The 25,230-nt window shown below is 39.7% G+C and overlaps 2 protein-coding genes across 12 annotated transcripts in view; one reads left to right on the plus strand and one right to left on the minus strand.

The window, feature by feature from the left end:
• Positions 1 to 3,115: 3,115 nt before the first annotated feature.
• On the plus strand, positions 3,116 to 10,566 carry CCDC28A (coiled-coil domain containing 28A). 3 transcript variants are annotated; one of them, XM_053974710.1, is made up of 6 exons: positions 3,116 to 3,223; positions 4,069 to 4,257; positions 6,974 to 7,137; positions 7,832 to 7,986; positions 8,619 to 8,641; positions 9,822 to 10,566. In XM_053974710.1, exons 2-6 carry the CDS (start codon positions 4,100 to 4,102, stop codon positions 9,874 to 9,876), a joined length of 555 nt encoding a protein of 184 aa, XP_053830685.1. In that variant the 5' UTR covers positions 3,116 to 3,223; positions 4,069 to 4,099; the 3' UTR covers positions 9,877 to 10,566. The 3 variants fall into 3 exon arrangements, with proteins under 3 accessions (XP_053830685.1, XP_053830683.1, XP_053830686.1); XM_053974708.1 differs by lacking the exon at positions 3,116 to 3,223 and adding an exon at positions 3,247 to 3,529; XM_053974711.1 differs by lacking the exon at positions 3,116 to 3,223 and adding an exon at positions 3,540 to 3,628.
• A 7,490-nt stretch (positions 10,567 to 18,056) lies between these two features.
• The window catches only part of REPS1 (RALBP1 associated Eps domain containing 1), a 62,058-nt gene continuing 54,884 nt past the window's right edge, over positions 18,057 to 25,230 (minus strand). For 8 of the 9 annotated variants that reach the window (XM_053974704.1, XM_053974705.1, XM_053974701.1 and 5 more), the window contains 6 exons: positions 24,500 to 24,564; positions 23,290 to 23,475; positions 21,986 to 22,081; positions 21,234 to 21,382; positions 20,472 to 20,577; positions 18,057 to 19,408 (listed from right to left, as the gene is read on the minus strand). In XM_053974704.1, the coding sequence (XP_053830679.1) occupies positions 19,340 to 19,408; positions 20,472 to 20,577; positions 21,234 to 21,382; positions 21,986 to 22,081; positions 23,290 to 23,475; positions 24,500 to 24,564 (671 nt within the window). In that variant the 3' untranslated portion in view covers positions 18,057 to 19,339. The remainder of the gene's footprint in view (positions 19,409 to 20,471; positions 20,578 to 21,233; positions 21,383 to 21,985; positions 22,082 to 23,289; positions 23,476 to 24,499; positions 24,565 to 25,230) is intronic. The other variant, XM_053974707.1, reaches the window with a different exon arrangement.

A 25,230-nucleotide genomic window follows, 5' to 3' on the forward strand; every position in this document is an offset into this window, starting at 1 on the left:
TATGAAAATAATTTTATTTTAAAAACGCTTAGTGATGGAAACATTTCCCCTTTATTAAAAACCAGACCATCAGTCATTCTGTTTCAACTGCTTTGGTAGAAACAAAGGACACCCAGACACCTTCCACCCAAACTGTCAAACAGAACACCTTTAATCACACGGGGGAAAACAAACCACGCCTCTATATACCAACTGCAAGGCAGGTACATTTACTTGCTCATATAGCATGTGAGAAATGAGCTGAATGAACACAAACATTCCCAACATTTCTCCATTACTATGGAGAAGCAGTATTTATCTCTACAATTTTCCCAAATGGCTGCAGAAATCTGCCTGTAAGTCTCAATTTGTCCACTTTTTGTAGCCCCCTATATATTTATACATACACATATATGTATGTGAGCAAATGAGGATTCTACTTGGGCAGCCCTGTGACTGAGAATTTGTGTCTGGCTCACAGCCCGTGTGACTTTTGCTAGCTCTCGTTTCCCTGTAAGGCATGCCAAACTAGATATCAGAAGCCCTTTGTATTACAGGATCAACTGTTTCAGCTTCTCTACCTGTCCCTTAAGTCTTGTACTACTGCCTTTTTGTGTAATGCATCTCCAGCATTACAGAGATAAATTTCTTTCTTCTCAGTCGCTTACATGCAAACACCCTCAGGTTGTTTATTCCCACAAGTAAGCTGTCAGTGTATCACTAGTCCATCACACACCTCTTTCAACAACACTGGTCATAATGTATCAGAACTGATCCACCTCCTCAGACCCAAACTGTGTCCTGCTGCAAGGAATTACTTTGACTATAGGCTGACCTTCAGTGGACTTTTGGTCCCTGTCATGCACATAAGAATCACTTCAAATGCAATCTCCTTTTGACAATCTCCCCTTCTGGGTCTCCAAGTGGCCACTGAGCCTCACAGCTGTAACATCCCATCCAAGTCTCAATGAGACACTGCTATTTAATATCCCTGCTATTTAATAGACACTGCTATTTAATAGTCTAATTCAAGGTCCATAAAAAGGTTCAGTATCAGGGTATGACTGGAAAAACATTCTCTTGGTATCATGGACAGTTTAGACAGAGGTAGGCATGCATTCTAGGTGCTGCACACCTGTAAAGTCATGAGGTAGCTTCATACTGAGACGCACACTTGCAAACACCAGTAAAGCTCCTGGTCAATGTTTTTTCACTGTGGGTAATGCAGATTATACCACCCCTCACGGCTGGTGTGTGAATAATGTCTGAGAGTTTTCATCACAAAACATACCGTAATGAACAACACGGTTCTCAAGTCAAAAATAAGATCTCGTTGCAGGTTTACGAAATTCAAGCTGACAAGTTGTAGAGATAGTTGATAAGTTCATTTCTCTAGGCCACAAACTACTGTCACATGGGGGGTAAACAGCGCAGGCTACCAGCCATAGGTAGGAAAGGTGTGCTGACCATTCAAGTCCACAAAGTCACAACTGGCAGGGAGCACTGAGGTGAGAAGTGATGACCAGATATGTAACAGCGACAGCACCAGAAAATAGACTTGGTGGGGCTGAACTCATTAATTACTCAGGCTAGGTAGGCACACCCCGCTAATTATACTGCCTGCCTTGAAAATTAAGATCCTGCAAGCCAACGACTCAGGACTGAAATCCAGGCCGGAAATGACACTGAGAGCTGCATCCAACTCAGCGTGGCAGCAGGGTTCCTGGCTTAGCTGGCACGGTAGCCGGTCCGGGCATATCTGTGGCGGGGACGAGGATGGGTCCTCCTTGCCCATGACGCCCGTTCCCGACCCGCGGTGCCTCGGCGGGGAGAGCTGGGAGCCGGGACAGGAGCGGCGGGCGGGAGCCGCGGAGCGCGGGGAGGCGCTGCCCCCTGCGGGCGAGGACCGGCACTGCCGGGGCCGTCCCGCCCGCGTCCCTGCGTGTGACACCGACACGCCCCGAGGGCCCGGGCACGGCCCGCGCTGCCGCCGGGGACTGATGGCCGCTCCAGTCTCCTCCCAGCCTTCACCCTCCAGGGCTGCGGGAGCACGGAAACAATTAGGTTTGGAAACACCTTTGAGATCATCGAGTTGAACCTGTGACCGAGCACCGCCTTATCAACTAGACTGTGGCCCTCATTGCCCCGTCCAGTCTCCCCTTAACAACCCCCAGGGACGGTGACTCCACTGCCTTCCAGGGCAGCCCATTTCAATGTCTAGTCACCCTTTCTATGAAGAAATTCTTCCTAATGTCCGACCTAATCTTGCCCTGGCTCAGCTTAATAGTATGTCCTCTTGTCGTCTGGAACTTGCTGTTCCACCGGCAGCATTCCTAGCCCATATAGCTCCATGTGAATATATGAGTTCTTCCAGCATGTCCTCTTGGGGAGAATTCCTTTGCTGACCCTATCTGGAGAGAGCGATGCCTTGCAACATCTGAGGATCACGTCCCGGCGGGCTCAGCTGCCACCTATATAAGCATGCCCTTCAACTGGCTGTAAATTTTGCTAATAAACACAGGTAACAAAGGCTACAAAGGAGTCAGGCCCCTGATGAGGGCTCCACGAGGTCAAACAAGAAGTTTCAACACGAGGCAGAGCCCCCTGACACCGAGGACGGCAGAGCACTGAACAGGCTGCCCAGGGAGGTCGCGGAGTCTCTCTCTGGAGACGCTCAAAGCCCACCTGGACGCGTTCCTGTGTCACCTGCTCTAGGGGACCCTGCCTCGGCAGGGGGTTGGACTGGATGATCTCCAGAAGTGCCTTCCAACCCTAATGACTCTATGATTTTCCATACCGTGTAAAACTTTAATTAGACGTGGCCAGTGCTCAGTGAAGCTCTAAAAAGCAAAAGCAGCTGAGGCCTGTTCCGTATAGAGCGGATTGTGGGTGGAGTGTAATTACAGGCAGGAGATGGAGTGAGCAGGGTGTAAGCTGGGAAAAGGACCAGGTCGGCAGCGCGGCGGTTTTCCCCGCGTGTTTTAACACGTGTGGACTTGGATCAGATATGTCGGGAGAAACCCTCGGCCGTGAGGGCCGCAGAGCGCCGGCACACGACCCCGCCCCGCGAGGGGTTCTGGGAGCTGTAGTCCGCCCGCGGGGGAGGCGGTGCCTTGGGGCGGGACTCCCACAATGCACCTCGGAGTGCCGCCGGGCCGCCCCGCCGTCACGTGATCCGCGCGCGGGGACGAGCCGGCCGCTTCCGCGGGGGTCCGCGCGCGCTGCGGGGGCGGGGCCCCCTCAGGTAGGGGGCGGGGCCCGCGGGTCTGGGGCTGCGGCCGGGCGGGGAGGCTCCGTGCTCTTCCCGCTGCTCCGCGGCCGCTGCCCGCGTCCCGAGCCTCCGCGGTAATGAAGCGGGGTAGCGGCTGCGCCTGCCCGGGCTGCGCGCAGCCGTCTCCTCATCCCGGGAGGTAGCGGCGGGTCCGCGATGGCGCCCGGGGGTGACGTCGCCGTGCCCGGGGAGCCTTCGGCCGCTTCCGGGGTGTAACGGGTGTCAGAGGCGTTTCCCCGGCGAGGAGGTGGCGAGGGAGCGCCCGGTAACCGCACGCAGGTGGGCTGTGTGTGAGGAGCTGGGCAGCTACAGCTGGGCAGGGCCCGTCGGTAGCTGCAGGAGTAATAACAATACAGCAAGCGTGTAACACCAAGAGCCGTAAGAGTAATAACAAGTGTGGGACAGCGGTAACGACAGCTGCGTCACAGCAACAACTACTCGGCATCGGCTGAGTCTTCCCACAGCAGAGGAGGTTCTGTGGCACGGATGGGTCGCAGCATCCCCGTGCCACAGCATTGTCGGTGTTTTGCCTGCCGTGGGCCCGAGCAGTCGTGGTGTTTCCTAGCCGGGACACAATGCTTGAGATCATTTGGAGATACCTGTTGGCAGATGGACGTTTTAAGTCCTGCCCTTTCCGCTCATCAAGCAGGCCAGGCAGCTTCTCTTAAAAACTGGATTCTCTTGTTCTCAGAAATGAGTGACTGCTCATCTCTGAAGGAACTACGAGTTTCATTTCCACGAGCTGTCTTTCGACTTGCTTTTATTGTGAATGCCAGTTTTAACTGATTTTTTCTCACTTTCTTTTCTTCCCTATGAAGACATTAGTCTAGATGCAGTAAACTGGAGGAAATGGAAGAAAGGAAGATCAAGAGGAGGAGCCCCAAATCATCTTCCAGTCACTCTGCTCAGGTTGCTAACTCCAAGAAAAGCTCAGTGCCAGTCAGTAAAAGTACAGCCTTTTCCAACCCTGCCCCACAGCCTGCTGTACAAAAACCAAAGTTAAAACGGTAAGCTCGGGGCATTTGCAGACTTAGAGGAAGTGAGAGCCAGGAACTTGGCAATGTTAAGACAGTCTAAAGGTTATTTAGACTGACTGTGACAGAAGAATCTCAGACTTGTGAAAAGTTTTGATGATGTGTCTTTTTTAACAACATGATTTGTGTTTAATGCAATATAATGGTTATTTTACAGCAAAGGAAGGTGTTTTACACTCTTCTTGTAAGCTTAATGAAATGTTACACAATGATGTAGATTCATACCAACAACAATTTAGCTCAATATAGCCTGATGCGAGTGGAAGACACGAGTTGGGTGATCAGATTTGGGCATCATATGGGAGATAGCAGAGCTCCAGATGGAGAGCTGTGAGCAACAAATAAAATACTACATGAATGCAAGGTTGGAACTGACAAGTATGGCAGGAGATGAAGGACATAAATTGAACAGGATGAGCTAGAACTGGAATTTCCAGGTGTTTTGTGATTGGGGACCTCTCAGTTGGGGCAGCATCTTGAGTAAAGAGAGACATTCAGTTCTTCAGAAAGTACTACATCAGAATAGTTTGTGTTTTGTTGATGATACGTTGGTTTCAGTTTGAGAACGTTAATTTACCTGCATGTTAGAAAATGTGTTTCTTGGCTGTGGCAGACACAGCAGATAAATAAATGAAGGAGAATTTTAAAGTGAAATGTTATCTGGAGAGAGGCAGCGGAATTTACTGACCTCTGAGTTTTAGCTGAAGATTAAATATAGAACTGTTAGCATCAGCACAGAGAGTCTGTTTGAAGGATGCAGTATTGGCCTGATAAATAATGAATTTCTGCAGTGTAAAGTCTATACATTATTTTTCAGGAAAACTGTGTTAATACTCAGAGGGAAATATTAGTAAATACTAATGTGCTATAAATTGGTGGCTTCTGCAGTTGACTGAACAGTCTACTCAAGTCTCAGCATTCTCCTGGGATTTACTAGAAATTAATTTCTTGCAGTCCACAAGATTGTCTAGAGAAGAAAATGTCCTTTTTGCTGTAAGTTCTGGCCATTCTGGCACAATTGTTAAACTTACCAAGCAGAGCTGATACAGACAATTATTTGAACATTCCAAGCAGGAGAGGTAATTGACAAAGTAATGTGAGGATGAAGTGCTCTTGTAATAATGGAGTAAGAGTATTTAATTATTTTTCACTTCATCTGCAAGAATCCAATTAAGTAAGTTTTACAAGACCAATAATATATTTTATTAAACATTAGAATCGGGTAGAAAAAATGGATGACCTGTCTATTGTACAAACCATTAAGTCTGAAATTGAACCAGAACCTAAACTGAGATGTTCTGAGTTGAACTGGATATGGTGATTGTTGGACTATAGCATAGCAGACTATAGCTGTATGCTATAGTCATACAGACTATAGCATATAGTCTGTATGATGTTTTATAGACTACAGAAGCTCTTGTGCTGGACAAAGAATTATTATTTCCCATAAGAAAGGCAGAATTTGCAGAGCATGAGGAGGGTAGGGCTTACTATGCTTTAAACCCCCTTATCTTCACTAATTAAATTAAGTCTCTTTTTTAAGTCTGTGATTTTTTTTGTTTTTAATATCCCATAGTATTCTATGTTAAAATTTTTAGGCTCAGATTTTTTCACTGGATCAGGTTCTGAACAGATTCATCATAAGGCTGCAGGACAGCCTCCTACCTAAACTGTATTAGGATGCAGCCTGTCTGTCTGTCTCTTGGTCACAGATGGAACATGCCGCTTCTCACTGGTAGCTGTGTGTTTAGTTTCCATATTGCTGTGTGTTCAAGGGGATTTAAAATGCTTATTTATTTTCATCCATGTAGTTTCTATGGGCACATGGTGCTCTGAATAAATGCTACGTCTAGAGAAAAGTGTATGGGAGATCCAGGAATGTTGATGGTTTTCTTGCAGGAAGGGCTGTAGAGTATTTTTAGCAATTTGATGTTTGGGCATGGACTAGTTTCATTTGGTACATTAGAGTAGTGGGAGAGTGGTTTTGATGGTGAGATTTACAAAATTGGGATGTTATTTGTGGGTTGAAAGAAAGAGCTCTAAGAAAATTTATGTGGAGGCAAGGTCACCTTCCAAAGCTTATAACCAGCTGCTTTCCACATGGGTTGGAGTCTATAGATGTTTGTGACAAGAGGAGAGTATGATTTTTGAGGGGGTTTCTCTCTGGCATGCAGATGCTTTTGGGGTGATTTTATGTAGATAGTGTCTGCCTGGGGAAGTGGTGGAATCACCATCCCTGGAAATGTTAAAATATCATGTGTGGCGCTTGAGGATGTGGGTTAATGGTGAATATGGCTGTGCTGGGTTAATGGTTGGATTTGATGATCTTAGAGGTCTTTCCGATGCTAATGCCCTACGTGTCACTGCTGGGTAATGTTGGCCCACTTTATTTTACTAAGATGGCCATCACAGATGTGTAGTCTATTGATGGTTCCTACTCTGAGCAGGAAAGCAGATTGTTGGAACCTTTCATTTTGCAGTATTAAAATGTTGAGATAGTGATGTTCTTTATTTGTAAGACAAGCTGGTGGTCCAGTGTTTATTTTAAAAGCAGGGACTGAAATATGCACTATGTATTTCCCATTTAATTTTCAAAGCTCAGATGTACACTTCCTTACATTTCAAATTTACAGTGAAATTGAAAGCAGGAAGTAGTATTTGTTTTGTTCAATTATTTATTTTTTTTTAGCGTAATCAAAGAGAAAGCCAAACCTCCAGGAGGTGAAGCAAAAGGGGCACAGGCAGCACCAATCCAGCATTCTTTTCTCACAGATGTATCAGATGTCCAGGAAATGGAAAGGGGACTTCTGAGTCTCTTGAATGACTTCCACTCTGGCAAACTTCAGGCATTTGGTAAGTGTGTGAATTGTGTGTGTAAAATAGTTGTTTTTTATAGCTGTAGAGTGGTAACATTTGCAAACAAGTGTGCTGCATGGACAGACTGGCAGCTGTCAGTTGGACTCTGCCACCTGAAATCAACATAATTAATACATCTTAGTGCATTTTAAAATTAAAGTCCCATTGTAAGGTTGTCTGTGTTGTAAGTACTTTTGCAAGTTTAGTGTTAGGTCAATGTGTCAAATTCCACACTGATTTTACAAAAGAACCTGAGAAGTTTGTATTATATCAACCATCGGTTCCAAGAAAGCAACCCTTAGAGAAATCAGAATTGGAAAGGTTTTTTTGACTGTATTTTAAATTTTAAGTTAAAAACCAGGGCCTTTTCTGAATCAGAGAAAAATTCCAGAGTATAGAAAAACCACATGCAGTCTAAAAAACTCTGAGAACATTGGATAGTCACTGTAAATTCAGCACAACACAACAACAAATGGGATGACAGAAACTACAATAGTGAAACAGTGAGAAATCATTGAGAAAGCAAATGTACTTGTAAAACTGATGATAAAATTCTCTGATGTAAAAAGCTGCATCTCTCTTCTCTGATGTAAAAAGCTGCATCTCTCTTCTCTGATGTAAAAAGCTGCATCTTCACACCTTTATTTTCTCTTTTGGGCATCTTTATATGAAGTTTTTGCTTGTCTTTTAGGAAATGAATGTTCCATAGAGCAGATGGAGCACGTGCGGAGTATGCAGGAGAAACTTGCTCGCCTCAATCTGGAGCTCTATGGGGAGATGGAAGAACTCCCTGAAGACAAAAGAAAACTAGCCAGTGATTCCAACCTGGATAGACTGCTGTCAGATGTAAGTACTGGGAAGGCAGAAATCATGGAACTTAGCCCACAGCAAAGCTTGGTTCAGGAAAATGCCGCTCCTGTGTGCAGAGCTCTGTCTTTTGAGGAGAATGTAGCTCTTCAATGAACCAAGATGTGCCCTGCCCTCCTCTTGGTTTTGAGAAAACACAGGAGTTGTTTTCATTTGTAACAGCTGCTGGTTGCTCTGGGGCTGGCTGCAAGCTGCCTGAGCACATCAGCCTGCTTAGGGACAGCCCATGGACAGCCTAGGGAACTATGACCATTTTCCCTCCAGTCCATTCTCCTACAGCTGGGGAAGGTGACACATAACAAGGATAGATCTGTATATTCTACACTTTGTCTAGTGTATTTCCATAAAAACCAGAACTGTTAAAATTTCTTTAAATTTCTTGAGATCAGCAAATTTAAACTTAATTTGGAACTTAGCTCATTGTGTAGAATTCAGTGTAGGTTTGATTTGATTTTTGTAATAAATCATACATTTCAGCCCAAACTATTAATTATTTCCTTCATTGTTTTAATGTATTTATTTCAGCATAAGGTATTTGTACCAGCATAATTGTTGCATTTCTTTGACTAACAAAAGTACCATTTCTCATAATTTCTGCATTTATATTGCAGCTAGAAGAACTAAATTCATCTATGTATCCTTTTCCTAAAATGTTTATTTTGCATTATAATTACTAACGTAGTCAAATTGCAGTGTGTTTCCCTAGTAACTGATGTCTTTACAAGAGTCAAATTGCTTCAATAATGCCTTTGTGTTGTTTGTTTTTTAGTTTTACACAACAAAGAATCAAAGTGCAAATCCAGGTGTTTCTTTTGCACATTCCTCTGAGCACTGCATTATGTCAGGGCTGAGTACCTTGAGTTGTAGTTAATTGTGATGCTGTGCTTTTAAATGAATACTGTAATACAGCATCGATTTTTAGGTTCTTCCAATACATAAGTGAATGTATCTTAACACATCTAATTACAGGTTGGTTTTTTTTATCAGGTGATTTATTTAGCTACCATGTACCACTTGTGTACCACAATGTGTTGTCAGTGGCAAAGCCCATCAGCAGCATGGTCTTTCTGCATGCATGTTTTTGAGACATTCTGGAACAAGCATCCATAGTAATATTCCTTCAACAATATTCAGAGGCATCTGTCCCACTGATAGGTGAATTCTGTTACCTTTTGAGTTTTTTTTCTAGAAACATGTGTGGTCACTTATCCCTCTTGAATGTGAAGAGTGAACTGACCTGATTTTTTATTTCTAGGGTCAGATACTTCAGCAGAGCTTAGGTAACTGAACAAACATGTGCTCTTAGCCCACAGAGAAGAAAAAGCTGAATGTCTCAGCTTGTCTTTCACACTGTGCTTTTGATAAGCCAGGATGGCAGTGGAGGAGTGCAGCACTCAGTTTACTCTGAAATCTGGTTATTTCTGTTGTTACACACTTTGTATGCATTGAGTAAGTGAGGCTCTAGTTTTTGGAGCTTCAAATCCTGCACTGGTATCTACATCCCCTGCATATCCGTGGAAAGCTGTTTAAGGAAAACTTCATTAAGAGGATAAGTGGAATGTGATAATAATATGTAATAGTGATAAAAATAATCTGCTATTGCCCTTGATCCACAGGCTAGTGCTGCAGGTATGTAATGCTCAAGTCTCATTGAGAAATATTAATCTACTGGTGGGGAACTAGTCTGGGACTCACCAGAACAGAGTTTGTCTGAACTGGTGCATACCCCAGTGTAAGCAGAGTTTCATAACACTGCTGTCTTGTTTATGCCTTATCTGTATATGAAAGTGTTATTCCTTAATGATTTGCTTCAGCCAAAAACTACATTTAGCCGATGCTCAAGATATTCCAAATGGTACTACAGGTTGAGAGAGAACATCTTTGTCAGTCTGGATTCTCCAGCTTTGCTTTTGTTTTTCTGGACAATGGAATCAAGAAGAGTTGTGACTTTGTGTTGTTTTTTAATTTTACACAACAAAGAATCAAAGTGCAAATCTAGGTGTTTATTTTGCACATTCCTCTGAGCACTGCATTATGTCAGGGCTCAGTACCTAGAGTTGTAGTTAATTGTGATGCTGTGCTTTTTATTATTGCCTTACTTAACAGAAAAATTGGAGAAGCTTGGAAATATATTTCTTCTGCTTAGTGCCCATATGGCTACAAGTGGTACATGTATATAAGCTCATTGGCATTTCTCCAGTTTTTATGAAGGTAGTGATAATGTTGCCTTTCTGATCATTACACAGACAATCTGCTCACTGTCTCTTTAGTGTTTTGTTGATTGGTGATGCCACAGATTAATTTATTGTTAATAAAGTGAAAAGTTTTAAATATATGATGTTTCATTTGCAGAAGCTGCTATTGGTTTGGCTGTGCAGGAAGATGAGCTTTAGCATTGTCCAAATGTTTGCAAAGTTTACGTTTTTCCATTACTATGAATAATTATAAAATCTCACCAAATTAAAATTAGCATGCATGCTAGCAGTCTACATAAATTAAGTATTGTGAAATTCCAAAATTGGGTAAATAGTTACTGTTCAATAAATCCAGGATAATCAATTTTGTAGTTACTCTGCTGTTGTAAATAGGCTACTATTAATTGGTATGATCCTTCTGTGCACAGCCAGAGGGAAAAAAAAATCTCTATTAGTGTAAAATCAGGCTGGTTTTAGATCCAGAATTTCTATCTTGGTCCATCAAACCATGCCTTTGGTTCTAGATTTATTTTATATTCAGTTTTTAGGTAATTCATTCAGATTACACTTACTGAACAAGGAATGGAATCTTTATCCTACCTGAGCAGAAAGCTTTAATCAGCTCAGAGTGGGCCTGTGGCCAGGGAATAGAAGATTTTGTTCAGCATCTTTGGAGAAGAGGCTCCTTCAGCCACAACACATAGTTTTGGACTGTGCAGCACACTGGGGACAGAAGGATCCTTTAACCACCACAGATTGATCCTCAAATTCCCTGCCTCACCTATCACACACATCTCCAGGACTTACAAACCAGTAGGGATCCCAGTGGTTGCCCCCTCAGGTTGTTCTTGTTCTTTATGCAATTTATCTCCTTTGTTGCCAAGATTCTCTAGGAGTTTGTGTGCTGGTAAGTGTACCTGGGAGTCCCTGCCTGCAGCTGGGTACGTACCTGTGATATTGTGAAATCTAGAGTCAGCTTAGGAACTAGAATACAAGAAGCTTCTCACAGAGTGAAGTCAAGGTTGATGTTTGTTCTCCACACACACACACCTCTGACCAGTAATTGGGTAATTACCATTTCTGCACAGCACCTTCTTAAAGCAGCACTATGCCCTTGTTTCTGGGCAGACTTCTGAACAACAAGCAAAAAAGTAGCATCTTTTAGCCTCGTGCCTCCTACCGGGTGTGGCAAAAGTCACTAGTAGAGCTGCAGTTATACAAACAAAATTGTATTCTTGCAATTCACTTGGATGCAGGAGAAGACCTCTGTGCTCACTGGCAGCCTCTTGCCAGCAAGTGCAGTGTATCGCAGCATTGTAACATATACTTGTCCCAAACCACACTTTAAATCTCAGAGTTTAGATATTCCATATTAGAGGCAGCTCTTTTCCATTTTTGGGCTCTGACATCAAATGTCAGGCTTACTATTTCAAACACATTTAAAGTCACTTACAAACGTGTTCAATGTCTTGATCTTTCTGTAGCAATTTATGCAAGGACAGAGGGTATAATTTGAGATACAGACATAAACTAATACCTTTCTCAAGCAGCTGTTTAGAATTATACAAGAATTAGCCCCTTCAATAACTTTAAGCCCATGGGCAATTACAAGTCACAAAGAATGCATTAATTGCAAATAATTGAGAAACTAAGAAATTCTTTTTCCCATACCTCCTCCTGGATACAACTTTGTGTCTTTGACACAGTCTGTTAATTATTAACTTCTGGATTCATACAAGAAAATTGTGTAGCAAGACTTTTGAGATACTGAACTCTTTTATGTAGTAATGAGCTAATCACATTTCTGTGCTCCTGCAAGAAAAGAAAAAAAATCTAGTGTAACATAGTTGTGGAAAGTATTTTGTAATTAGAAAAGTATGTAAGCAGCTGCAGAAAATGAGCTCATTTTCTGTTACGTTGTTTCCTGAAGAGTTGTTTATGGAGATTAAAGTGTATTAAGTGTTTAATATATTTACCAGTGTGAGTTTAGGCCAGTGCTGTGGTTTAAAAACTCACACTGATAAATGGGTTTGTTGTTTGGAAGAAGGTGCTCTTGACTGCATCACTATGGGGAATCTGGGGCACAAGTTACATTATCCTCTACCAGTTGAAGGCAACAACACTGGAAGAAACAGATGGGCTGAGTCTATTAGTGCATGGCTTCATGGCTGGTGTCACTGCCAAAATTCTGGGGTTTTTGACAATGCAGTTGGCTATGCAGCACCAGGCCTGCTGCATCCCCTGATGGGATTTATCCTTCTCAGTGAGGGAGGAGAGTCTTTGCTCAGGAAGTAGCAGGGCTCACTGGCAGAGCTTTACAATAGATGTGGAGGGGGACTGGGACAGTCCCAGGCTTATTGCTGCCAAGACGTGGGATGAGATGCAAAGGTCAGAGGGACAGGTGGTGGTAAAGGTCCTCTGCTGCTCTCAGCTGTGCTGGTCCCACTGGAGCATACCTGCAATCCCAGGGACTCATCTGGTAGCAGAAGCAAACAGGAAAATACCAAGGAGGAAACATGTCAGAGAAATTAAGGAGTACTCCTTTGGGAAAGATTGATTCTGCAATGAGACCAGACACTCTGAGTCAGCACAGAACTTTGCTGAAATAAAGCTTTACAAAGAGACTTGTGGCACACATCCACAAGACCTGTACATCTCTCTCTCCTAAGGAAAAAAAAAAAAAAAAAAAAAAAAAAAAAAAAAAAAAAAAGTTTTTAGTAGTTGATGTTAGATATCATATTAAACCAGTGAAAACCAGAACATGAAATGACCAAGAACAATTCCCAACAAACTGAGAGGCTGGGACCAGAGTGAATGAGTAGTTTGCAAATTATCTGGTCACCCTGATCAATGCAATATTGCAGCATCAAGCCAAAGTACTCGAACAGATACAGTCCAACAGTTAAGCAAGTGCTAGTACAAGAAAATATACAGAACTCTAAAAATTGCAATGTATATGTGAAGGAAAACAGATGTATGTTACAACAAAAATCTATGCCATCTTCATAAAAATTTTAAACCCAAAATTCTACCTTACAATCCAAATTACATCTACTTTCAATTTTAGACAGTACTCACTTTGGATTCAGATCAGGACAATTTTGAGCTGTGACAGATGAAATGTGACCCCCCCCCCCCCCTTAAATCAATATGTAATATTCTTTTCCACAAGAGAAAAGAAAATCTACATGAAGAGGTATTTGCAAAAAGGAAATTTTAAAACCTAAAAAAAAAATCAATGTTCTAAAAAGCTAGAGGAAAAAAGGATGAAAAACACTGACAAAATTGGTACTTTTGACATTAAAAGTTCTGAGACATTATCAATTTTAGCACATTTTTTGGTTAGCAAAGTCACTATGGAGGCAATACTGTGAAAACCATAGAATCTGTCAAAATTACCAGCCTCTTAATTCTGAAAAAAACAATAATTACTGTGAATAATTGAATAATTACTGTTTTTCCACAGAACATTCTTGCTTTAATGCTACTTTATCCCAAAAGGCTAAATGCAAAGTAAACCAGGGAATATGTGTTTTTTAGGTACCCTTTTACAGCAAAAGGACCTCCTGATTGGTCTATGAGCTCTTGGTTCCTTTGGATGAGAAGGCAAGGTGACCAAGTTCCTTCACAAGGGCAGTGAAAGCCAATGGACTGAAGCTCTATAAGAAAGGCTTTTTATCAGCTGAACCACTCTTCTTCCAAAGGCAGGATATGTAACAAAAAACAAGTAACATGCTCAAGGCATGGCACTTCTGCATTTTCTGATAGAATACAATGAATTACAACTTCCTACAAAATTCCTTTCATCTTTTTCTTGATGTATTCGACCCCGTATTCTTCACTCTCTATTTCCATACCTTGATTAACTCAAGCCTTCTATTAGATCAAGCTATGCAGAATAAGGCACAAAACCACTTAGCAGAGTGCTGAATTTCACAGCATTTTAATGAAACACATACCTAAGTTAATACAGGGATTCCCAATGTACTTCCTTTGCCTTCTGCAGAGAAATCATATATTGCTGAAACTCCTTACTATACATAAATTTCTTGCTAAGTCTGACACAGCCAGTCAGGGATGCTAGGCCTTTAGAAGCCCTTAGGTGAGTGTCCACAGCAGCTGTTGTGATGCTTATTCCACTTCCTGCTCCTCCCACTGTCAGGAAAATAATTGATTTTCAATATGAAATCAATTTATTTTCTCAATACACAACCAGTCTTTCAAATGCTAGTGTTCCTTACTTGCCTTTTGGTTGGATACTAAAACCCACAGGTTCCTTGTAGAAGACAGTCCTAATGCAGAGTGCAGTTTCTTACAATGAATGTGTTCCACTCCATGGACCATGCCCTCTTCTGTCAGTTTAAATGACAGCCTTACTTGAGCCAAAGAAGGAAAAGCAGTCAGACCTCTGAGGTTAAGCGACAGAAAGCAAGAGGCACCACTGCATCTCTAAGGGATACACAAAAGAGTGGATATGCACTGCAGAGTATGATGTATCTCCTATCTCCATGAGCTCCTCCACAGACTGGGAAGCAATACAGCCACACATGGTTCAACAGCAGTATTGCCAAAATTTGGGTTTCCATCAATATACCACTGAAAGTCAGCTTAAATTGCTTTAACTATTTATGATGTTTTGGTAATTTCATAGGCCTCTCATAAACAAGATCAATCAAAACAAGTAATTTTAGCTGCTTCCAGATTAAATGAATCAGTATCTGTAAGACTGAAAGTGTCAAGACTATATTCTACCAGAGATGAAATAGAATTCATCTAGCTTTCTGTAGCCCAGTATGCTGGTGAAGTGTGATAACAGTACTAAGAGTCTTCTTAAAGCTTTGTATTTAAGCTGTGAGATCACAAACTTCATATTTCATAGAGTCACAATACCAATTTTTTTAGTATTATAACTAATGCTGTTTTGGGCAAAAATATTGCTTGGGACAGTAATTTAAATGCAAGACATTGAATACCTATATATCAGTAGGCTGGAAAAAGGTACTGTGAAATCACTTTGAAATACACTAATAGTGCACAACTAGGTACAACTAGTGTACAATCAATATATGCTTTCGGTACAAATAATGTACAATCTACCTTTAAAGCAGAAACTGCACCTTTAAAACCCATTTTGCCAATTTAAAGAAATATTACTGAAAGGAAATTACATAGTATTCAACTTCCCCGCTCCATGTCCCCAAACAAAAGCAATTACTTCAAAGACTCCTGTGAAGTTTATATTTTGCTTGTGTACTATCAGGACAACCCCATATTGTCTCATTTTAAACATTAAAACATTATTAACATCTTTCCTGTACAATCCCTAGTTCGTTGTTAAGACTATTAAGGGAACACAGCATTTAATGTTTTTTTGTTATTAGATAATGAAGTCCTTGGTTTTCATGTGTTTTCCTCTACACCACTGTATGATAAAAGATTGATACATCAATATATATGGCAAGACAAGCATGCTGCATAAGCATGCAAATATATTAAAAATAAACAAGTTACTTTTTCATCTTCCCCACAGAGTAAGCACTGCATTGTTATTACTCACTTAGAAGTAATGTGCTTTTGCAACACATTACAATTTCATGAAACTACATTCCACTAGAAACAAACTAGAATGAGCTGGAGTCAGGAGACAATGATTCACTATTTTTTACCGTTTTAAGAAAAAGTGATTAAGGCTAGGCCACCCATAAAGTGACATTTAGAGACAAACTGCACAGCTGAAACCAGAAGAGTAATTCTCAACTCTGCCCTAAATGTAGAGAAACACAGCACACCCCATCCATAAGGGACAGAGACATGTCACACAAGAAACAATGCTGCAAATTTATTTTCTTTAGTTTTAAGTCTTTATAACCTCAACTTTGTTTATCCCACATAAGACATTTTCAGTAATATGAGATCATCTAGTTCATCACAATTGCAAGGAAAATGAGGTGCATGTGAAGTACAAAAAACCTGAAAATACTCGCTTACATTGGATAGACTTAGAATACCGCTCAAAACAAAGTGGCTTTTCAGCTTTTTACCTTTGCATTTTGGAAATCTTCTCTGCAGTCCAAAGATAGGCAATGAATGGAGAAAAAAGCAACTTCAAAGAAGGTGGAATGAAGAAAGAGGCACATTATTAGGGGACACAAAAGAAATTCAAATCAAATGAGAAGAGACACTCTTCCAATGACAAAGTCCAGAGAAAAACATTCCCCAGGTGTTTCAGAAAGGCCCGCTACTGTCCATCCATCCCAGCTGGGTACATGAATCACACTCCATACTATTTAGTAGTCTACATTTATACTTGCAATAGAGAGAGCACCTCTTTTGTACAGTACATAATTCCTTGCCCCAAAGAGCTTACAATCTAAGTTCATACAAAAGAATGCATCAAGTAGCTGGATCAAGATCAAAGAAATGGAGAAGACAGGGAGATAATTTTATAAGGGATTAAAGTTGGGTTACATTACTAAATGAGGTAACTTCTGAACATCATTGGCAGTGATGTTCTTAAGACATTAAGTAGTTTTTCAGTTAGAAGGTCTTCTGATAATGAAAAACTGGTTTAAAATGTACAGAATGATGCATTAAAAGTAATCCACAAAAATTCTTAAAAACAGACTTGCTGGCAAGACACAAAAAGGTTCAGATTGCCGAAGTTCTTCACTTGAGACACTAACTTGTCATTCTATTAGGAAGATATGGATGTTAGAGAAATTCATATGTACATGTAACATTTGAATGTAAAAGGCTTTTTACATTTAAGCTTAAAATGTTAAATTCTGATTTAAGAATCCTGTTGCTATAAACACAGGCTTAATACTTAAATATTAATATGAAAATAGTGCTATTTTAAAAATGTAGTTTAAACTTTAAAATAAACTATGGACAAGATACAGTTGGTTCAAAAGATCAACATTCTTTAACTGCAGTGACTCACTTTTCCCACTTTTTAAAAAAGGCAACAACTTTTTCCCACTCTGTTCCTGCTACTTGTCAGTTATAATAGAAGTGATTGGTCTATCAACTTTTAAGTTTTAGTTTACTTGGGGGGGTCATTTGTTTTGCTAAGTTTTTCTTCACTTTTCCCTACTCATATATAGTTTCCTGAAGTAAAAGCCTTGCACTTTAAATATTATTTATATGTCACCTTTATGACCATTTAGCTATCATTTCTTATTCCCTTTACATGCAAATATAAACTACCATCTTTCATGCAACTTTAACATCCTTTCATACCAGAGAATTTTGCTTTAGATTATATACATAAACCATCTGCAACACTTCCATGACATTTGAAAAAGTCATAGTAGTAAAAATTCATCGCAATTATCCAGTCTGTTTATGATAACCAAAAAGAGAAATACATATTTTTCACCGTAACAGCATAACCAGTGGTAAATCTGACTTGGCCTTTCCTTTTGGAAGGGAAGCAGATGTTAAGAGAATTTCATTTATGCACAGAAGTGAGACAGTGATATTAAGGACTGCTAACAGAGGATGATTTATCTTTAATTTTTAAAGGAATTTTAGAGGAAATCAAACCAGATATTAAGCCTAAAGAACTATAAATATATTTGACCCAAGTCAATACTAACATTTACTTTTTAGAAATTACATTTGTATTAAATTTGCTTACAGGAGGATACAAAAGGAGTATAGCCACAGATTACCAAGAGAATCACTTCTGATCAACAGCTAAAAACGAGGGAAGAAAATGGCCAAAAGATTACGATCAATCACTTCTTGTACATGCCACAAAATTACAAAAAATCACCTGCAAACCTGTAATAAAACCCTCCCCCTTATTTGAATGAGTTTCAATTCCCAGGTAAAGATGAATCAACAAAATTAAAATATTGTGCTGTTTTATTGGTGTAAAAATCACACAATTGCTAGTTCTGATTCTGCAGAGATACATCCATGCAGTTAAACATCTATGATCCCACAGCCAGAAGAAGCCATTAAATAGAATATCTGCTGTTAGTCAGCAATTAATGCAAATTTACATATGAGATCAAAATGTGTGTATTGTACAATATACAACAAATCCTAATACAGTACATCAACCTGAAGAGCAAGATACACTCAAGGAACTCTGTTAATAGTGAAGCCTGTCTATATGCCAGAGAAGTAAGGCCTGGAAACAAGATGACAGAAGGTACCCCAGAATTCCTAAGAAGCAAAACTGTTCCTTTTTTGTTTTATATTTTTCTTTGCTGGGAATTAGAAGTTTATAGAGGTATTGACACATTACTTGACAATACAATTTGTTATAGTGAAGACTGGTGGATGTGATCTGCTATTAAAAGGTAACGTGTGAGACATGCAATTACAGGTGGTGCTTAGATAATGTGCAATTAATGTTTGGGATCTACACCCAACTCTTCACAAAAGGGAGAACTAAAGACCTGTTTGACAGACTACCAATTGTGCCATAAATGCTTCTATGCATGCGGCTGAATCAGGATCATGAATGGATAAAATGTGAACACCTGGCAATCTGTGGTTACATACTCTATAATGTATGCAACAAAAATCACAAAATCCAATCCAGTTGATATGGCAAACAGCTTACAAGAACTCTCCCAACCTGAGTAAGCTGGGGAATTGCAAAGAGGCAGACTTTCTAGAATCGTGAACAACTTTCCAATTGTGAAAGGCAGCTTGGGAAGTAACATTGGCTGATGACAGATTAGTAGTTTGTCTCTTTTCTGGCACCATAAAATAAATGCCATAGTGAATGAAGAGTTTATGTGCCTAAAGGTTAAAATCAACTGATTAGCAAACGTCTTCTGCAAAGATGTTTCAACAGGAAAGAAAATCCACGAAAAAATTCCAGTTGGAAATTTTGGCGACAAACTCTGCAAACTCAAGTCCAACAAAGATCACGGATGCCCACAGAATAAGATGTGAGAGGCAGTGTCACATTCAAGGAAAAAGTAGGTTTTTTTTTTTTTTTTCTGTACTGAAATTAAAATACTTAAAATACAAAAGTGGACAAATTGACAAAACAGAACCACAACATTTAATGTAGAATAGAGTGCATTGAGCTAGATGCATGGATAGTTAAATAGGCCTTGAAACCAATACCCCTTTCAAAATTAGTAAATTCACAGTTAACGGCAGTAGGCTTAGAGGTGAGAGAAGGGTCGAAGTTGTTCCAGTTGGACTTCCAGGGAGATTCTCTCTTCAAGAACATCCTACAAAAGAAAGATTTTCTACTGACAGTCCACAGAAAAAGAGTACTGAAAATTTCCTCATGCAATCAAAATCTGCTTCACTTTGAGAACTAACTTATATTACAGACTCTTGGTAACTCCTTCCAGAAACTGAATAGAAGACTTCATGCTGGTAATTACTTATAATTGAAAATCAGTACTTTGCTCCAAGGTGATACCATTTAGTATTTTTTCCTTTCTTTCAAATCACCCAAACCCAAATTTGTAACCAGATGCAAACCAAACTATATTTTCAAATGAAGTTTAAAATATTAAGGGCGAAAGCTCTCACCTCAACTAAGAGAACTGGAAACTCACAGTTTTTCCTCCTATGTGAATTTTATGCACCTTGACTCTCATGAACAGTAACAAGTGAAATACAGGCTTGAGTTTTTAAAATGACCTAACTTCCATTCTAGACAGTATCTTATTAATTCATATTTTCATTTAAGATATTTTTTAAAAATTATCTTCATAGTTAAAATGAGATATCTTAGGCAAGAAAGACGGCAGGCGAAACACATTAAGCTGATGCCTACAGATAGCTCCAAAACAATGACAGCTGACCTAGATAAACAATGACTATTGTTGCACTATCTATTAAACTGCAAGTTTTGTATTTCGGATTACTGTATTTGTTTAAAAATATTTATAATTTATAATTTTATTAAGACTTTAAGGCTTGTTTTTTCCTTCAGAAGAACACAAACCACTTCAGCTGCTCTTCTTGGTACTGCTTTTAAAGTATGTGATGATGACAACAGGAAACCTAGTATTGATAACATGAGGCAAAATTTTACTGTAGCTAAAAGCAAACCAATACATTTAAAAATATGCGTTGTAGCAGCAAAAGTGTGATTTGTAATTTCACAAAGCTTGTCACAAATAGGTGTATGCTATGATCTACAAAAATAGCTAAATATTTCATATCAATATCCTCAACTACATTTATCAGTGGATTGCAGAGATGCCTGTTACTGTGCATCACTAACATCTTGCTTGCTCTCTGAAACTCTTCTCTTACACAGACAAAGACAGGAATTACCTTTAGTTGCTGCTGTAGTTCACTGTTCAGTCTGGCCAAAACAGTGTTGGTTTCCTTGTTACGTCTGATTGATGCCTGAATTGCCTTCTTGTCTTTCCCCACTGATCTGAGAATATATTAGAAGTACTGTAATAAGTAATTTTGCCACTTAGCTGAACATCTCACTTACAGTCCCCCTTTTTTAAGTGAGTGGAATCCTCTTTTCAAAATTTTTTACTTGTTATACTGTTACATTTTCCCGCTTCTGTCTGGCTTGATTAACCACGTTTGTTTGCATGGAAACACAGATATATACGTTTCATATATGCACACATAGTTGGTTTCAATCAGAGAGCACACAGCGCATTTTAAAAACATGTCATTATCAACTTTCTGAAGGCCCAACACAGCGAACCTCATTACCTCCAAGTGACTACTACTATAGACTCTTTTCATGCTAGGACACACAGACTGCACATTTTGGACTGTTCATAGCAACCATTAAAAATTAAACGCTACATCTTAATACTTCCACCAATTATTTCCAACATAGTTGCAGAAGTTAAAAAGAGTTCACACTCCAAAATTCAAAATCTCTTAGAAGTCTCCCAGCAGTTGCAGCTTTGGGATGACCATCTTTGAAAACCAAAAACTTCTTAAATTTTTGAATTACTCTGAATTAAACACACTGAACTTGTTTGCAACTCCTGGAACAGAAAGTGTGTATGCTGTTTAAATGTAAACTTTCCAGTAACAGATGTATTTATATACTTCTTGGGTTACCTAGGAATAGATGGCTGTGAAGCAAGAACAGCAGCTATGACACCTGTTTTCTGTGTATGTTCCTCAGCTTCAGGTCTTAGCTCATCTTCTGATTTTAATCTTCTACGAATAGGCTTCGGTGGTGGAGCAAGTGGGGTAGTGCCTTTACCCTGAAGAGGAAAACACAGCCTATTAATTCTCTGAAACTACATTTTATTTGGATTATAATTGGGTAGCTTGTGTTTCATATTCAGTTGCTGAGGCAACTGAATTCACAACCCATCAGGTATTTTCTGATGGACATCTAGCTGCATTCTCATTTGGTCTGGAAAAAACCTGAAAGAACTAAATCCTACCACATGGTGAAAGGCTAGTAAGTTGCTACACACTGACGAAGAACTATGCAAGCAGAAACACCACAGTACAAATGAGTACTGTAAATACACATCAACGCAGAGCACGCTTTCCCCCCAGTACTTTTAAGTCTGTAATCAAATAAAAAGCTACTGTTAATCAAGTTCTGCACTAAACATTTTGATCTGTTTCAAAAATTTGAAAACTTACAAGTATCTTTTCTGCTGTCTCAAGAATAAATCTAATCATCATTATCTGCTACAAAAATTCATCATACACATGCCTATTTGAAGCACCTATTGGGCTTAGAAAACTGGGTTCAAGTGGACACGTATAAAGCTGCTGTTGCAAATCAAAACAAACATTTAATTTCATATACATCAGAAAACTGCGCCTTGTTCCAAGGGTACTTTGCATACCGCACTACTGGGGACATTTGCAGGTGCTTTGTCTTCAACTCTTCCATCTGCTTTGGCAACTCTAAGAGAACTCGCAGAATCAGAAGGCTTTTCAACCTAAAGGAATATAAACTATATTTAGAAATCTACTTAACATATACTTCATTTGGCAACAATTGGAATAAAAACAACTATGCTGTGTTCTGATACATGAATACAGTTAACACCTAAATTCTAGTTCAATTCTCATTTAGAATCACAAGCCCAATGTCATGAGGGACCGTATAGCACAAAAGAGGCCGTGGCCTGATCACAAACTGCTATAGCTGTTTCTGCTATTACAGTACCACCATTATCTATTTGTCACTGCCAAAGGTTAATCCCTCCAATGGAACACAATGTGACTGTTCCACATCCACCTCAATGCAAAACAATCAGCAAGCTTAACTTAAGCAGTTTTCAGTGGCAGCTTAAGCTACCATAGCTGGTTTTGCAATGAGGTACATGGAGAGTGCTCAAATGGGGCTACGTCATTGACCTTCCTGAACAAGTGAAGCAAGACCATGCTGCTGATAGTTGGGAGAACTTTAAAGCACCACAGGGACTTTTGCAAGTGAGGATGCAGAAGTGTCCCACAGAACTTACAATCTGGATAAAAGCTACGAATTATCAAAGGAGAACATGAAGTAGTTTCTGCAACAGCAGCTAGCAATGACATTAATAATAATGCTTCCAAACTTTCAAGTCCTATGTCTGTAGTAGGAAACAAGTTTTTGTAAACATCTTTAATGACAGAAGGATGCCAGAGCTCTATTCACTTTAGCTGCTTGTCCAATGACTTTGAAGAAAAGTAAATTAATGGAATTTTAGCAGATGTTTACAATACATGACAGTCATCTCCTTTATTAAGGCATGTCTTTTTTTAAGACATTATTTAAAAATTACTAGCAAGTCATTTGGAAGACTGGCAAGAATGAGCAGAAGAAAGGTTTTGCCTGTGCTGTGTCTCAAATGATGTGTTTTACCAACACAATCATGTTTGTGCCCATGTATGCTAATAAGTACGAAAATCTTAAATTACAGTCAAGAGGTGAGAGGAAAAAAATTCCTTCTGCCTAGGCTTTTGGCAATTACTAAGTAAATGCAGCAGTATGCAATTTAATTGCTTGCTAGCAATGGATTGAGACATCATAAAAAACCAAAACAGAATAAAAAACCCAACAAACAACACACCACTGACAGAGAACAGCAGAAATAGGTTTTAACAGAGTCTCATAACTGTTGATGGTATTAAAGCAATTGACAAGATCTTCTTTTCTACTCACCTGCAAGACTTCTGAGTGTGTTTCAATTTCATCTTCTTCCTCTTTGCTTACACCTGAAACAGCAAATACCTCAAACTGGCTGAAGTCTGCAAAATTTGGCTGTTCTGGTATTTGTTGAGGTGAGGTACTGGTATGAGCTATTAGGCCATCAGCATCCACTGAGCGATGCACATGAGGACCTGTGCCCTACAATAAAATAACAAAAATATTTAGGGACAGAATGTTAAGGATTATTTGCCTTTTTAGTGGACAAAAATTTATATACTATCAGTAGGACAACAGGCATCTCATGCAAGACATGCATGCAGAAATATTTAAGAGAAAGGAAGGTCAGATATGCTACTATCCAGGAAATAAGACCAAAGAGGGATGTAATGCAGCACTAGCTAGACTCATTCAATAGTAGATATTTCTGCTGTGACAGAGCCATTTAGGCTCTGGGGGCTTGATACAGGCTTTGAGTTTAGTTTCATAGGGAAATGTGCTTATGTAATCACTGTGTGGAATATGTCTGTCCTTGTACACTCCCTTCATCCCTTCAGATGATTTCTGAATCACTGATTGACTTCAGTTGCTAATAACTCAGATTTTAACACATAGCTGCTGGTGAGAAACAACTGAAAAGAAATTTTATCTGCCTTATGTCAGATCTGCACAGCAGTTGAAGGATTCAGCTGGCTAAGACAAAGAAAAAACTTTTTCAAGACGTGCTTTCTACCAAGTCAGCTAACTGATATCACTCAGACAGCAAATGCAAAGATCACCAAGTCTGTGACAAGTGAAGAAGTGGAATTACTCCTTTTGGGGGCAGGCATATTACGTAAAGCTCTACCCTGTGCCAGACAAATGGAAGACAAACCCTTATTTTGCAAAATGGCTCTCGCAGTCTTTGTTACAGCCTATGCACTATACAGGAATAGACAATGGAATGTGAAAGGATAAGTTTTCTCTCTTTCCCACAATTCAGAGCTCCAGAGCCACTCATTCCTCCTCAATATTTACCTTAATCCCTACCCATGGTTCCACTAGAAGCATTTTTTTATTTAGGAAATTGTAACATTTAGCTGTAGTCTAGGTTTTGCCATCATTCACATCCTGGTGTTTTCAAAAATGTATCAAGCAATGATACTCATTTTAGAGATATATTAAAACTCACTTATATAAAAATAATGCACCGAGTTAGAATATGATTTTTCAGAAGTGACATCACCTGTGAAGGCTGTGGTCTTGGAGGCACTGCAGGCGGATAGGCAACAACTCCAGCCTGTTGCTGTCCTGTAAAAGATGCACCACATTTGGCCAAGATTGTTACTTTGTATATTAAATTCTTAACATGTACATTAAATTGTCAACATGAAGAAACATTGCAACTTGACACATATTAACCTGTCATATGTGGGCCCATAACTGTAATGTCACCTCCTTTCAAACTGGCAAACAGACAAAACCAGGATTAATCAGAACATAGATCTTATACAGACATGGTCATACTCTTCTGGTTTTAGTATCTTAGTCTTTGGGATTTTTTTACCCTCATTCTAAGTTCTTAGTATCCTCTCATACTTAGTGATCCTGAATTTAAATGTACTGACAAGTCAGAAGTCCAATAAAACTCCTTAAGCAGAGTAGCAGAAGTGACTTTAATAATTTCCTCTGAAGTCAAATACTAAATACCCATCTTTGATACATGTGATTCCAAAAAGACCCCCCCCCCCCCTTGAAAATTTACTGGCAGATACAATTCACTGGATGTGGGTATACAACCAGAATATTCTTTCCTGACTTTGTTTCCTACATTCATCCAAAAAACTACAATGCCAGAATTCAGAACTGACTTTTAAATTAACTACTTAAGTAAAGTGCAATATAAATTTTAATGCAAACAATACAGTAAGGATGACAACATTTGCAGCTTTTTTTATTCAGAAGTGGTGCTTTAAA

The sequence above is a fragment of the Vidua macroura genome, chromosome 3, assembly GCF_024509145.1.
Source record: "Vidua macroura isolate BioBank_ID:100142 chromosome 3, ASM2450914v1, whole genome shotgun sequence".
Classification (NCBI taxonomy): Eukaryota; Metazoa; Chordata; class Aves; order Passeriformes; family Viduidae; genus Vidua; species Vidua macroura.